At 43.6% G+C, this 16,470-nt stretch overlaps 2 protein-coding genes across 5 annotated transcripts in view; one reads left to right on the forward strand and one right to left on the reverse strand.

The window, feature by feature from the left end:
- shot (dystonin-like protein short stop) overlaps positions 1–16,470 on the reverse strand; it is a 710,700-nt gene that overhangs the window by 119,729 nt on the left and 574,501 nt on the right. The gene's annotated exons all lie outside the window — the stretch shown is intronic.
- LOC119163361 (SLIT-ROBO Rho GTPase-activating protein 1) overlaps positions 1–16,470 on the forward strand; it is a 67,448-nt gene that overhangs the window by 3,265 nt on the left and 47,713 nt on the right. For both annotated transcript variants that reach the window (XM_037415344.2, XM_037415343.2), the window contains exons 3-6: positions 3,332–3,723; positions 6,978–7,286; positions 7,864–8,088; positions 14,040–14,318. In XM_037415344.2, coding sequence (XP_037271241.2) covers positions 3,332–3,723; positions 6,978–7,286; positions 7,864–8,088; positions 14,040–14,318 — 1,205 coding nt within the window. The remainder of the gene's footprint in view (positions 1–3,331; positions 3,724–6,977; positions 7,287–7,863; positions 8,089–14,039; positions 14,319–16,470) is intronic.

Below are 16,470 nucleotides of genomic sequence, written 5' to 3' on the forward strand. Positions count from 1 at the left end.
CGAATCGGCACAACATCGACGGCGTAAGTGAACAAGTAGGCTGGGGCATGTCATGACGCGTGATCTTGCTTATGCATGTTGGGCTTGGTGCGTATGTGTCATGTGACTCTCTAGCCCCGATACCGAAGAAAACAGGGAACGAATGAGGCTCACGATGACTACATGGGACGAGAGGCAAGGTATTCAAGTTTGCTTCTTCGCATCATGCTGTGGTGGCTCGTAGTGAACCAATTTGAAAAATCACCATGGTAGAACGCTTTTCATTGGGCACGCAAGAACTTCTGGTGTCTAACTACAACTTATTAAGTCACCTAGAGAGAGATGCTTAAAAAGTAATTATAAACAATGCGAAAGCCACGTGGGCATCACATGTTTTATTGGAGGACGCTAAAGCAGATCGGTTACAATGTCAAAGAAAACACTCCCTCATTGACACAACGCACTTTGTTCTCTTTATAAGCCCTTTCATTCTGTATGAAACTTCTAAAAAACGAAGTAATAGAAGAATTATATCTGATATTACATTCTAAAATCTTAATTACCATTGCGCCAAAGAGGACTGTTTAGGTGCATTTATTTTCTAATGTGAGTTTAGCATGAAATGCTTGACATAGGAGCTTTAAGCGCACTTTCATTCGACGTGATGATAGTAATTTCTATTCTAGTTAATTTTTATTATTGTTACAGCTGTCATTTTTGAGTAATGGCTTAGGACAAACCTTGAAGCGCTGTTTTGTATTTTTTAATGTTTGTCACTTAGACATATGACAAGGGATCTCATATGGAACAAGCATATTCGAGCATACGGTGAATATATGCTATGTACACTGTTGATTGTAAACATGCCGGCACCTGTCTCAGGCTTGGCTGTATAAAGTATAATGATTTGGCGACCTTCGCCACCACTGAATCAACAAGAGCATTCCATGAGTGGTCTCCCGTGGTTTTTCATTCGTTCTCCAGCTACCTGCGGCTGTCTAGAAAAACCTGCTCTTTCTTTCTCGCCGCAACACCCAGTTTTTCAGGGGGGTTCTTTAGTTCCTTCAGGGCACTGGACAGCTATTTGTAGAAGTTTGCCGCCACGTCCTCGGCCATAGACATCACTTTTACTTTCTTACCCCATCTTTAATTCTCTCTCCGTCTTCCCCTGCAGATGCTGAGACATTCTCCCATTTAGGGCTGCAAAAAAAGTGTCTTTTGCACTCCTCATGCTCCTCTTCCAATCGCTCGCAGCATGTGAGCTTTGTCTTCGTTGAACCTTAGAGTGTTTGGAAATATCAATGCTGCCTTTTTTTACCTGAATAAAGGTTTCACACCATACTCGAAAACAAAGTTTAGGCTTGAATAGCGCTCATATACGCGCTCATCTGGAAAATAGGCATTTATAGGCACTTATAGGCATTTAGGCGCGAACGCCCAAATTAGGCATTTATAGGCACTATAAAAACACCGAAAAAGACCCTCTTAACCTCTAATTCATGCTCATATATCAAAATGACACGATAGGATGCAAGGAACAAAATAGACATTTGCCTATAATCTGGTCTCTAATAATGACTACGTGGATAGTGGCTTTGAGGGTAAGAAAGAGGCATGTTAACGCGACAGCGTGAAAGCGCTCGTTTTACTGAAATTCCTGTGCCGGTGACAGCGTCATTGGTTGGGAGTCTAAAATAAATTTGTCCGTGACCAAAAAATTGAGAAAAATTGAAAATAATATAATGCAACTAAAAACAATTCAGCAGATCTCACATACTTTGGGAATCGATGTTATGCGAATGGAAGGTGACTTAGTGGGAATTTTCTTATTGAACGAAGCGTTACGAAATGGCGCTAAAGATATGCACAAATGCCCGCACATACTGTTTTATACAACCCGCTGTTTTCAGTTCATGACAATGCCAACAACAACATGGATATTAGCAATACTAAAAGTAGTAAGCTGATATGAGGCGGTGATGCTCGCGAGGATGGTAACCCTGAAAACTGCTGCATGAATCAACTTCAGCGAATGGCACTTTACTACAATTGGTATTAACCCAACGTGACTGCTGTATCATAGAAGTACATATAAAATTGGATAGCCAGCCCTGCAACCACTATTGACGCTTCATGGACATTTGGGTTTATTTGAAAAGTGCTTCCAGGACCTGACATGGCTCTGTGGGAGAATACTTAATTGCCACGCAGAATGCCAGGGTTCTATTTCTGCCGGGATCTTGACATTTATTTTTTGCCTTTATTGGGTCAATGCTGCTGATGTCAGCTTTTTCTTAATGCTCTCTTATTAATATTGCCCATGTCTGTTCTCGCCCTTCCTCGGTAGATATAAACTGTCAATCATCTGTGACCGCATACCTCTGCCACACGTCTTACGTTAAGAGTTTGAAAATGTATGCGACGGAATTGTGGCATTATTCATGTCATGACCAGCGAGTAATATTCATCAAACTATCTTACCCTCCCAATACTAATTTTGGTTTACCTGAAGTTCAGGGGTGATCACGAAAGCACCCAGACGTAGGCGGCTAGATAGATAGATTTGTAGGTAGATGCTGAAAGTGTCTGCAGTATGTAAAGAAATGGTTCGCATCGAAAACCGCCAGGCTTTTCCGGGCATCGCAGTCACAGCGAAAGCTGGAAGAGCGGCATTTCTAATCTTTCTTTAGACACTCTCTGGGTAACTGCTACACAGTTGCAGGGTACTCACTATGCCATAAATCATCGTGATTCTTGCATAATATGGAGGCTTCCACTATGCTATTTAGAGTGGTACCGACTACACACTTACAAGGATTTATTTGCATTTTGTTGAATCTGTGGCTGACGACGAAGAGTTATACCTGAGGCATTCGTATTAGGTCGGGGTATTCGACGCCTCACTCGTTACGCAATTTGCTTTGTTTGACGCCTGATTGTTCCTTTGCTGTTCTAAAATGCTTCATTGCACATATCAACAAGATTGTTTACATGGCATGAAACCTGCCTAAGGTTCATTTGCAACAGTTTCAAGCACCGGCGTAGCTCAGGGGTAGAATACTGGGCTGGCAAGCCGGGGCCCCAATTTGAAACACCATTTTGTCCTTGGCATTTTTTTAAAATTGTTTAGTTTTTATCTCATTTCACACTATGGTCGTTACCAACACTGGCAGCAGACAACGGCGACGCCAGAAACGACGCTTGTTGTGATCTCATAGCAGCGTTTGCTGTAAAAATGTTCGAGCTCAAGTTAGAATCGAACCCAGGCCGTTTGCGTGGCAAGCAGCTGTTCTACCATAGACCTATGTGTGGTCTGTTGCGTTGATTTGCATGTGTTTTCTGGGCAATGCAGACATCCGGCAGCAGCTAGGAGAGCAGCTCAAGTGCCTGGACGTGCGACTGGAGACACAGTTGGCATTGGTGTCAGAAATGCAGGATTACTTTCGACGCCGTGCCGAGGTAGAACTGGAGTATTCACGTACCCTGGACAAAATGGCACGTGCCATTGCAGTGCGCCACCGATCCGAGCGACCTCGGCGCGAGCTCTGGCCACTCTTCTCATCACATGGCTGCTGGGAGCAGCTAGTGAATAATGCGCGCCGCCAAAGCCGTGACCACGCTGCTCTGGCTGAGGTGTATGGCGCGACACTTGTGGCTCAACTGGCACACCTGCTTGAGGATGTGCAGCGCATCTACCGCAAGTGTCGCGGAATAGGAGCGCAGCAACATGAAGAGCTGCTCAAAGTAAGTGTTCCTGACACCATTTTTCAAATCACCTTGAGAGTTGGCTAGCTAATAGTAGTGGTACTAACTTGCTCTGTGACATGTCAAATCTAGGTGCAACTCTAGCGTGAAGCGCCCGACCTTTCTGCTTCCTCTTACTGTTTTTCTCTGATCCACGTTTTTCAAGTTTGGGCTACTACGTACTCTATTTGTGCACAAGCAGTGTGACTCATTGCTTTTAAATTGAAGGGGCCCACTCTGTGCGCAGCTGGTGCGGAAGCCTAGCTATGGTTCGAGCCGCACACACTCTTACCGTGTGCATATCAACAACCCTTTCCCGTAGCTCGATTTATCGCTGCTATGACAGGTTCGGGTGAATAAGGCAACAGGCTAGATCAATAAACAACACAGTGTTTCTATGATAACAGTAATGTAAAAGTGTGATGTAGAAGGATCATCCACTGCATGGAGGAAACAAAGGGAAAGTCTTTATTCTTGTTCGAGGGCCATGGCCATGTTCGGTGGCCGCTTACGGGTATTAGAGAGATCTTCTTCCAGTCTCCTCCTTGGTTTTGCTCATAGCTCCGGTTTCCCTCTCTCCAGCAGGGGCTGATTCCCCCAACGAGGAAGTGCAGTCTGTCCTGTGAGATGGGAACGGCCCTCGGAAAGAGGCCGCGCTTCCGTCACAAAAAGGAAGCATGGGTGCGCGTGCTGTCCCACAAGTTCACACCTTTATTCGGTGGATGGTACTTTCTCCACTAGTTCCTAGGTGTTGTTGATGCTTTGCGGTATTGTCTAGAACAGCGGTCATCAACCTGTGGCCCATATACCGCAAGACGTTAACCCCCCACCCCTTTCCTTGTCACTTCCTATGTAACAACTAGAGCTTAATTTGTGTGAGTTGATACAACACAACCACGATTCCTATGTAAAGGCCAACCTTGCAGTGTCAACGCAAAAGGGGATTTCTGCTAGTACCCTATATTTAATTAAATCTCTGATATATGCGGCCCTAAAATAAGCATCATTTCCAATACAGTTTTTTACTTTATTCTCAATTCGTCCAATTTTTTTATCTTTACCAGCAAAATGCCGCCCTCCTGCTGCCTTTCACTGTGTCGGCTTCATACAACTTGGCCCTCTGGCTCAAAAAGTTGCAGACCCCTGATTTATGAAAACAAAGCACCAGTTTTCTTTTTTAGAAGTGTGTGCCAAAGCGTTTACATTGTGTAATGCACTACTCGTTGCCTCCTTAATTTAAGTATATGCAATGGATTATGAACTTTGTGTTTTTTGATCTTCATTTCTCATTAGCCAGCTTGTAAAAAGGGCGAGGAAATAAAGATTTTGAGTCTCTTATACGTAAGATAATTCGAGGGCAAAAGTCATACGTGCGGTTATTTCACCACGTGCTTCATGTCACACAAACGTAGCTTCGCTTTTCATCATGTTTTGTAGCTGTGTGAATGCACTGCAAAGACAAAGTGAATGTGGAGTTCGTGCAATCATGTGACATTCAGGCTTTTTACTACTGCAAAGTCTAAGTGAATGCACAGCTCATGTGGTCACGGGATATTCGCGCTTCAGCACTGCAAAGACGACTTGTATGTGCGGCTTGTGCAGTCACGTGATATTCATACTTCAACACTGCAAAGACGACAGGAATACAGAGCTCGTGCGGTCACGTGATATTCATGCTTTAACACTGCAAGGAATACGGGAATGTGCAGCTCGTACGGTGATGTGATATTCACACTATAGCACTGCAAAGACAGCGTGAATGCACAGCGTATGTGGTCAGGTGATATTCGTGCTTTAACGGTGCAAAGGCAATGGGAATACAGAGCTCCTGCAGTCACCTGATATTCGCACTTTAGCGCTGAAAAGACTGTGGGAATGCGCAGCTCGAGCGGTCACGTGATATTCATGCATTAACAGTGCAAAGACAACGGAAATACATACCTGACAAGTCTCTCAGATTTCCCAGGAGACTTCCAAATTTTGACCAGTTCTTATATTGTACGGTTGTCAGGAAAATCTCCCGGAAATCGAAACTTCTGTTAGTGATCTAGCCGCATTAGCGAAATTGCAGCCCAATCCGATCCAAGCTTTTTGTAAACCCATCGCATTTGATTGTATTCAAATTTAGAAGACGCTCATCTAAACTTACAGTAGAATCTCAATGATGCGAAACTGGCAGATAAGAATTCGTGAAATTTCCCAGTAAAATTTTACTATGTCCATTGTGCCAAAATTTGGATGTTCCGAACACTTTTTCTCATCGCGGCGGGTCATATTAGCTTTAGTACTGAAACTGTTGAACGAAGGCCAAGAGCATCGCGCTCGACACTTAAGAAGTAAGCGCATGGCCAGTGCACGCGTCTTCTGCAGTGCGTGTGGTAGTTTGCCACAACCGCTGTGGGTGAAACCTTGGTTGCGCTTGACACGCCAAGTCGAGGGCATGCGGCTAATGCAGTGGTGGATTAAAATCAATAAAGATGTAAAAAAAAGCTAGAAGTGTTTTGATCTTCCTGTCCAAAGAATCTAGTAATGTTCCTGTGGATCTGTGTACTTTGGCATTCAGTTTTGAGTTGGCCTCAAGCGAAGCTTCGACCCGCGCTTTCCCGGCAGCCGGCTGCACCGTTCCATCCGCTTATGTGCAACCCAGGAAGACATGCGCGAGCTCCTTCGACAGAAATATATTCTGCTAGTTGTTTCGATGGCGCGAAATTTCGGGAGATACGAATATTTGCACACCTCCTTTGAGACTTGCACCTTCTACTGTAGTCGGGACAACCTACCCTCGTGTGTTCGGCCTCACCAAGCCATTATAAGACTACAGCACTCATGTTTACAGACCCCCACATTGCGGTAATCTCCCAGATTCAGAATCCTTGAACTTTGGTGTGCGAATACACAGCTCGTGTGGTCACGTGATGTTTGCTCTTCAACATTGCAAAGAGGGTGGGAATGTAGAACTAGTGCGGTCACATGTTGTTCATGCTTTAGCACTGCAAAGACAATGTGAATTCACAGCTCGTGTGGTCGCATGATATTTGCACTTCAACAATGCAAAGACGACGTGAATGTGCAGCTCATGCAGTCGTGTGATATTTGCACTTTTAACCCCGCAACAAGAGAAGCGACTACACAGCGAGCCCAGTCGCGTGATATTTGTGCTTTTTTTTAAACTCTTGCTGGCTTTTTGCTGAAGCTCTTGTTGGCATGAGTCATAAGGTGCTCTCACCTTCATAAAGGGTCATTTGGATGTTCAGGTTCTGCACGAGCTGCAAACGGCCATGAAGACTTACCATGTGTACTGCACATCTGAGGAGCAAGCCCGTGCTAAGATGGAGTTGGTGGCTGGCCAGAAGCGACGGCTAGAGGCAGTCGTGGCACGGGAGAAGCTGGAGCGCAGCAAGCGCTTCCGGGTGGTGGCCAAGGAGCTGGCCAAGCGGGCCGCCAAGCACCGCGAGACACGCCTGCAGTGCCTCAAAGCACGCAATGAGTACCTGCTGGCCCTGGGCGCTGCCAATGCAGCTGCCCACAAGTACTTTGCCGAGGACCTCTCTGACCTAGTTGATGTGAGTGGGCTACACTAGCCTAACAGATACACTCAACTGCTGATTTTTTTTTTTTTTTGATGTGCTTGGAAATTCAGACAATCTCGTGTCACTGCGACAAAGCCCTATAGAGTCTATGTATAAGAACTCTTGAACTTCCACTGCTGAAACGCTACAGCCTCTAATGTTTTGAACTTTCTGTTTAAACTGTTGGTACGAGATGGCATTAATTGAAACCAGCAAGATGGTCTCATTAATAATCTTGTGGGCTCACACCAGCACTTTTTGTGAATCTAACCGTTGGTTGGGACACCCAATGCAAGAAAGAGTAATGGATAGATCTAGGAGATGAGGCATTATTTGGCACTGTTTTGTAGCATCGAGATAAATCTCAGTGAAATATTGGTTTCAGACAACTGATTTCACAATTTTCTGACTGTTCTTATGGATCAACAAACTTTGGCTCTAGCTTTTTGTGCTTGTGATAAGTAGGGCACATGCATGTCCTCTAGCTACCATCATAAGGCTCTGCAAAAAGGATTTGATAGCTTTTTGTTTTCAATCCGAAAACAGTAACCCATGTGTCCCACGTGTGCAGTGCATGGACTTTGGCTTCCACATGTGCCTGTCTCGGGCACTACGCACAAGCTGTAACGCAGAAGAATGCTTGCAGCGGTCGCTGCAGCAGGGTTGCCAGGCATTGGCGCAGCGCATCTCAGACCTCGACTCTCGTGCCGACAAGCAGCGTTTTCTGGAGGGGCACCACAATGCATTCATGGTGCCACGTCGATTTGCCTTCCAGCCTCACCGTGCTGATGCCGAGGTATCTGTTTCAGTAGACCTCAATTTTCGCTCTCATCTACACAAAATAGCCCCCTCATAACGGAAGGCCCTGTGCAAATAATAACTTCAGATGGAAGGTATACTCTGATACAGCTCGAGAAAACAGTGGCTCTATGCTGTCGCCGTGTCGTCACAACGTCGTGGTGGATTAAAAAAAATCAAAAGTGTGTTCATCCATGCTAGTGGACCTCAACCAAAATGCTCACCTCCGCTGTTTGCAACAGTTTTCGGCGGCGTCAGTGCTGCTGTGCTCTAGCATGCTCACTTTAAAACACACTCTTTCACTTGTTTCATTCTAATGGAGACGTAAATGTACTAAATGTTTATCTTTGCCCAGAATAGAGTCTTCCAGGGAAACTATGTTACCCATAAAAGCTTGGGTCCAAGGGTTCCAAGCGCTGCTTTTTACTCAAAGTTGTCGGCCACGATATTACGATGACACAGAGGCTCCATTGGCCTGAGGGGGCCATTTCACGGTGAACAGCTGCTTTTTCTTTAGTTGTACCCAAGCATAGTACAAAACATTCCAATATTTCTCAAGTTGTATCAAATATGAAGCTTGCACCTATGCGTTTGATGTGAGGGGCTGTACCGCTCAAAAAAAATTTTCTGATTAGGGCGCAAATGAGAATATCGTTCATCACATCGACGGCAACGAGCATGCTTTTGTCCCATATAAAAGGATTTATAATTGTAACTTGATGTTGAAAGTTGACAAAAAAATGACCGCTAGCATCATCCAACAGCGATGCGGTTAATTTACTGGTAGGACAGGATATTATTGCAGTTAGACTTACAGTAAAACTTCATTAGTTTCAACTAGGCTATTTTGAAATTCATTCAAAGTATTTCTGCAGTCTCTGATTTTGCAACACAAGTTTGAGCAGATAATTTGGAGCGGTGGTTAGCACCACTACGGTCAATTCGAAAACTTTGCTTGCAGTGTACCAATTGCCGATCCCGGCTTTGTTGCAAAACCGCGGAAACGATCTTGGCTTTGTTGCAAAACCGCGGAGCTATTTGGCAATGTACTCTAGCGATGCTAATAAATGGTAGCTGGAGCACTCCAGCCTCAATATTTCCAGCATGAAAAATAAAATCGTAAAAGAGAAAAAAAGGACGTTCATGTGATCAGCTAAAAGGTGCGCCTGAAAACAAGACATGCTTCACTGCAGCACAATAGTGATGGGGGCAGTTTATTTCATAAAAATAAAGTAAATTGTATTTTGTTGATGCCTTGAACTTAGTACAGTAGACTCCTCTTAAACAGAACTCGAAGCGGATCCGTAAAACTGTTCCATTTATCAGAAGTTTCATTTAAGCAAAGTACACCTATTTAGTGAACCAAGACCTTTATTCAAATTGAACAAACCTCACCTTACTCATGAGGATGAGTAGAAGAAAAAAAATAGTTCAGAGTGGTTTGTTTGGCAAGCTTGAGTTGTTTTTTCACAAGGTATGCACCCATGCCAACAAGCTAGAAATTCTGGACATGCCTCATGCTCAAAACAGCGCTGCAAAAGTTCAACAGACTCTTTAGTCTGGTGGCACCACTGCACTGGCAGTATTGTCATCACATTCATCGCTGAAGGGTTGATCCTCATCGTTAACTTCGGCAACAATTTCCTTGACAGTCTCTTCACGACAGGTACAAACATTTTCATCAATTGATTTGTAGTCCTGCAGCGTGAAAGGGGCAGAGAGTACGACCTGACTGAATACTGTCTCAATGTCGACATCAGCAGGGCTTTCTTCATCAGGTACTGCTTTCTTTCGCTTGAAAACCAGCATGCATGGTGAAAGCATCTGTGTATTGTTGTTGCCTTCACGTGCTCCCAGACACAAGCCAAAATGTGGATGGCTGCCAATAAATCTATGCTGTAGCATTTCCCGCTGCCTGCTCTATGCAGCATTTGATGGAGCAATTGTCTGTGGTAATGAACTTTAATTTCTGAATAACCCCTTGATCCATCGGCTGGATCACTGCTGTTGCATTGGCTGGCAAGAACTCCAGAGTGATGGCTTGGAGTACTTGAACCTGACCGTGGGGTGGGCAATTATCCACGATAAAGACAACCTTCCTGCCTTGCCTCGTAAATCTTGCGTCTTCCTCCCGAAGCCAGTTTTCGAAAATGGCCATGGTCATCCACGCTTTTCCGGTCCCATGGTACGCAACGGGAAGGTGTTGAACGCCTTTAAAACAACGTGGGTGCCTTGATTTTCCTTTTACCAACAGCTTCAATTTCTCATCTCCTGCCGGGTTTGCACCCACCAGCACAGTGATGCGATCTTTACTGCATTTTCCTCCACTACAGGCTTCGCCTTTGAAGGTGAGAGTCTTTTAATGGAAGCGCCTTATAAAAAAAAGACCCATCTAGTCGACGGTGAAGACGTCTCGTGGCTCAAAGCTCATCCAAATTCCCTTAAACTGCCCCTGTTGCCAGTCGGTGCAAATGTCTCTGTTGACTGCACCACTCTCACCTGAGATTGCTTTTAAAACTAGGCCATGGCGTGTTTTAAAGCGGCTGAGCCATCCATCGCTTAGGGCAAAGTTCTTACCACCCATTTGCATGGCGATCTCTCGAGCTTTCTGCTCGAGAATCGGTCCGCTTATGGGCAAATCGGAACGCCGTGCATGCTTGAACCACAGAAAAAGAATTTTTCTAGTTGTTCATAAGGCGTCCTCCGCATCCGTTTAGATGTAAAGGTCCTGTTTTTAACAGTGCCTTCAGTCTTTTTTCCGTCTTTCCAGATCTGTCAAATAAAGTTAGTTGGAAGTCAGCGCTCTTTCTGTCTACCCTGTCCTTTTTCCTTTGTTCGCGCGCTGAAACATCTTGCAAATATGACTACGCACCAACTAGCCCAAGTTTCCACTCCTGCGACAGCGTCGATTTCAGGATGTATTTTTTCGCCACCTTCATCTTGGGCAGGCTTCGATCGATCTCCTGAAGAATTTGCAGCTTTTTTCAAGCGATAGTGTATGGTGCAGCCGCTTCCTTTTTATGAGGCTGAAATAACACCGTGATCCACCGCACTTCGCCGCACAAATAGGCCTAACGCACAATTGTCTTGCCGACTTGGCTCTCACAGCCGCAAGCGAGAATGACTACTGGATTGGCTTGTCTCGATCTCAAAGTGTTGCCATGGTTGTGAGACTACCTTTGGCATGAGCGAGCCTATGCTGTGTTTAGAGTTTGTGCCGTTTAACCGTAGGTGACCAATAAGCACTGTTTCGATTAACCGATGAATTTTACTGCGCAACACATTTTACTGCGCAACACATAGACCATATGAGCCCGTTTAGTTCCGTTAATGAGGCATTTTCGTTTAAGCTAAGCGAGTTTCATTTATTGGGAGTCCACTGTATATGAAGTTTCAGAAAATTTCATCAAGCCAATGCTAAGAAATACCGAAAATGCATCTTGAAACTTTCTACGTTACATGTAGAGGTCTTGGTGCGAATTTGAAAAATGAAACAAACTTCGATTTTCTCCACTGATAATGGACTTATAACAGCGATATATATGGCAATAGAGTTCTCAGAGTTCAATTTGTCAATCTAGAACAAACTGTTGTTACTTTTTAGTGTCCCTTTAAATGAACATATCGCCCTCACATTGATTTATTATTATGTTTAAAAGCTTGTATACCGGCTTATGTCCTCTAAATACAGTAGACTTGCGATAATTCAAACTCTGATAATTGATGCTTTTTTTGTCAATTCAAACAAAATTAATTTTTTTTGTTGGCTTTCTATACTTCTAATGCATTTAAAAGCTTCTTAATCCAAACACATCATTTGGTTAATTCATACTTTTTGCAGTTCCATACCAGAAAATATCGACTGCTTTCCCACTACTATTTTAAAATTTGTGTGCTTATGTAATCCTAACAGTATAAAAATGACAAATAAGTGCCTTAGGTCTTCGAGCAAAAAAGGTTTGCTAGTAAACAAATGTCTTAAATGAAGCACATGCACAGTAAACCGTGATGCTTCTCAACTCGTATAGAGAGGTTTGTGTTTAAGGCACACATAGCAATGAAGCAGTTGGAAATTCACGATTTCTTCAAAAGTCTGATCAGCAGTAAATGGCCAATAAACTTGTGGACCTTACACTTCTGCTTTTTACAGTGAAAGCTGTTATGAGATCACAAAGGTCACGTGCGCTGTAGTTGTCTGCCGCCGTTGTCCGTAACCACTATCACGCTAAATAAGATAAAAAAAACTTGGTAAATAAAAAACACAATGGACACAATGGGATTTGAACCCGGGTCCTCTGCATGCCAGCGCACTACTTTACCACTGAGCCATGCCGCCGCCCGGACCGCCTTTGAAAACTAGCCTTAGTCAGGCTTGATGTCGGGAAAGAATTGCGTTGATATAAAGCGTTTAAGAACAGCAAAGGAGCAACCTGGCGTCACACAAGGTGAATCGTGTAATGAGTGGGTCGTCGACTGTTGCAACCCATTACAAAAGCTTCAGGCACAATTCTTCATCGCCGTCAGCCACAGCATCCAAAAATTGAACAAACGTTTCTTGCAAGTGTGTAGCAGGTACCACGCTTCTCCAAAGAATGATTCAGGATGGCATAGCGAATGCCTGGCCGATCCTCCACAGAGGGTGTGAGCCACAAAAGAAAATGAACAAGAATGCCTGCCTACTACACAAACGTTGCGAATATTTAAGTGTAGTGAATTCCTTGCAAGTGAGCTTGTAGCAGCTACCCAAAGAATGTTAAAAGGCTCTGAAAGGCCGCTCTTCCTGTTTTCGCGTTGACAGTACTGCACGTTTCATGCAGGCCTGGCAGTTTTTTTGTTCTTTGGGTGCAGTTAGGGTTTGAAACACTTTACATTAAAGATTTTTAACTTTATATCTGATAATATCAATGCCTAATCAGAATGTGTGGTGTCACTAAGCCAGATTCATATATCTGAGAACTTCTGATTATTGAAACTTCTTGATAATTCAAACACAATACAGAGGTCCCTTTGAGTTTGAATTAACGACGGTTGACTGTATAGTAAATATTAAAACTTAACATATTTTTTAGGTTATGATCATTTGCATTCTATCACACGTCCAGTCCTGCTACTATTCAAAGTTGTTTCCACTTTCTTTGAACCAAAAAAAAAATCATTTGCCCAGGCCATGTTTCAATCTTAAAAATCTATATTGTGCAGGTTGGTTAGGTCATGTCAGATATGCCCATTTCCTTCATACCATGTGATATTCACTAATCGAATTCGATTTGAAATTATTCAACCAAAATCATGGTTCAGTGCAAGTTCGGTTCGAACCTATTATTATTTATGTGCACAAGCCTACTGTTATGAGATTACAACATGCATTTTTGGCGCCGTAGTTGTCCGCCACCACCCATGCCTATGACAGCTGTTGCGCAAATCGAGAAAAAAAATATTTATATATAAATCAAAAAGGGATTCAAACCCGGGTCCTCAGCCCAGTATTCTACTACAGAGCTGCACCAGTGCTAGAAATTTTTTAGGAAGCGCTCTTGGTTGTTGGTTAACATACTAATGAAGCCTTTTGGAAAAGTAAAATAACAGCCAGGCACCACACAATATGAATTGCCTAACGTGATACAAAAGGCTGACTTATAAGTCCTCGTCATCATGCACCGCACCAACAAGTACACGTAATCTTTTACAAGTGTAGTAGTGGCCCCAAAAGTGTTTGAATTCCTCTCTTCCACCTTTCGTTGTGCCACATGTTTCTTTGCAGCGTATCTTTAGCTTTATCCGTGTACAGGTGGCGCCGCAGTCAGCAGAACTCCATGATATTAGTCAAACGCGTGTGTTGATTTTGACGCATAGAGCCTATGATATGTTTCGTAACTTGTACGATTGCACAGAGTATGCAGATGAAGTAGGACTGAAACAGTCAGTGAAAACAAGGCTTGTGTTGTACAGCCTCAGCAGGTGAGCTTGGAGCATCCGATGGAGGAGGAGCTGGAGCAGCGGCTGAGCCAGCTGAACAAGCGGCTTACGTCCCTGTGCACCGAGAACGACGAGGTGTGGAAGACGCTGGAGACGGCCGAGAGCTCACTCCTCGACATGATGGCGGCACGGGAGATCGACTGCCGACCTTTGTTTGAGGAGAGCCCAGCTGCAAGACCCCCACCCCAGCCAGAGACGCTGGCGCTCAAACTGCGAGCTGACAAACAGGAGACTGAGGACTTCTATCTTGAGGTCAGTGCCCATCCTCATGCCACCTTCCTTCATCCTGTCTTTGGGCTGCATGGCTTGTAGAGATATTTTGTCGTGTTTCATGTCCAAGCTTAATGAAACTAATACACTTGCTTAGTTTTTGATACTGCTTTCAAATATGTGATACTTTTTTTTGTAGGTAAACTGGGCTATGGGTTGTGCTAAGCTGCCTTTTTATTGCTTCCCGAGAAAGTAAGGGAGAAAAACTGGCAAGCAAAAAGTACATACTATCAGGAAGCTAGGTATTACTACACAATGCATGCACGCTGCAAACAATTTTCAGATGAAATCATGACTGAGAAGACAAAATATAGTTAAAAAGAGCACGAAGTGAGAATAATGGAGAGCTTGGTAAGCGTTCATGCTAATCGCAGTCTACTCTCGTTACAATAGGCATTTATAATCTGGCGTATTGTTAATTTTTGGGTACCGCTCTGTATTATTATTTTATTTTTCGCTGCAGAACTTTGTGATATGGAGTAGCCGAGGCAATAGGCACCTCAACCTCTCCACAGCAAAACAGTTAGAACAGAACAGAACGAGCCCGTTATATCTGCAGTATGCAAACTCTGCTGGCAGGGCGAGGTGGCATTGCCATGTGACAATTGTTTTGATGAATGTATTCGACTGCATTGTTAGAAAAAACTAACCACCAGCAGTATTTATCAACAGAACTACTGCAGAAGTTCTAAGTGAGTGCTGTTACAGTAGGTGCAGGGACGCTATGTGGCCGCTGCTCAGCATTGAAGCTTCGCTCAATAATACGGTGTTTCTAGCAGGCTTTTTCAGCCACCTTGGTTGATCGGCTTCGAATAAATTCTTTATTTGTGTGAACCAGAAGGCATATCTGCTTAAATGGGGCAGCAGGGAGCTGTTGCTCCTGCACAGCCTCAACGCTTGCTGGACCGTTCAAAGTTGGCCTGAGAGTTTTGAACAGGGCACCAAGGTACTCCTCGCATTAATATTCTAATTTGACATTGGAACTATCCTGCTTGGAGCACTGGAGCGTCTTACAACGGAGCGATGAACATCTGACACAAAAGACAAACAAAATGATTTATTTACTTTTAGCTTGAAAAGAAACTTCTGATAAGAGACCAATGAGTGCCCTTGAGCGATAATGCAATCTCTTTGCACCACATTCAAGTCACCTGCAACACTTGAACCATTGGTGGGCTGCATATACTGCTCTCAGACTGGCTTGGCCGAAGGCTCGGTTTGGCTGGAAGATACCAATGCTGCCAACCACAACATAAAAAAATCTGGGCCTCAGTGCATAGAGGGCAGTGTGGCCAAGCTTGTAGTGATCCCGCGTCAACACGGCCAAAGCACCCTTTATGCGTCCCATTTAGGGGGAAACTCCGCTCGTTTCTTCCGCTAAAGCGATAGTCCGTTGTATTGCGATTGCTTAAAAGGCAACTTTGCTTCATTACACAGACCAAACTTAGGCTGAGTGATAGCACATTGTATCCAAAAGCCTATTGTGGGCAGTTTCATTATAATGTTTACAAACTGCTGCATTCACACTTTTTTATGCTGCGCTCTTTGTATTCTGCGTTCTGATCGAGCTAATTTTTATAAAATTGTGTCAGGGTGTCCTGACATTCGTTTTCTTTTCTGATAGATCAAAGTTAGTGAGGGAAATAAGGTTTACGCACATTATTTGGATGCAAAACTGCTTGCTGGCTTAGTTGGAATGAATTAATCTTTTAGCCACATTGCGCAAGACAAACAAGGACGAAGCAAAGAGAATGAAAGGGGCTAAAAGATAAGTTAGAAGCATTATAATTTGTTTTCAGGTAATCAAACTGTTATATCGCTTCTTTTCTAGGAATTAGCATATTTTTAATTGTAAAATTCTAGTGTGAATCAAATAAAAGAGAAACACTTTTCTCAACATATTAAAAAGTTTGAAATATTCATGAACTCATGGCATGCTTAGCCTTGAAGTGTGGCTTCACGACATTGCAATTTTATTTTAATAAGTGGTTTCACAGCATATAAACCCCACAGTGCAGTGAAGCCCCCTTTTTAAGCATGCTATGAGTGATAAAGCACGTTTGTTCAATGATTTCAGATACCTAGAAATTTTGAAATTTAAATTTCTGTCAAAGCAACACTAAATACTTTAATA

This window comes from Rhipicephalus microplus, chromosome 9 (genome assembly GCF_043290135.1).
Source record: "Rhipicephalus microplus isolate Deutch F79 chromosome 9, USDA_Rmic, whole genome shotgun sequence".
NCBI classification, from domain to species: domain Eukaryota; kingdom Metazoa; phylum Arthropoda; class Arachnida; order Ixodida; family Ixodidae; genus Rhipicephalus; species Rhipicephalus microplus.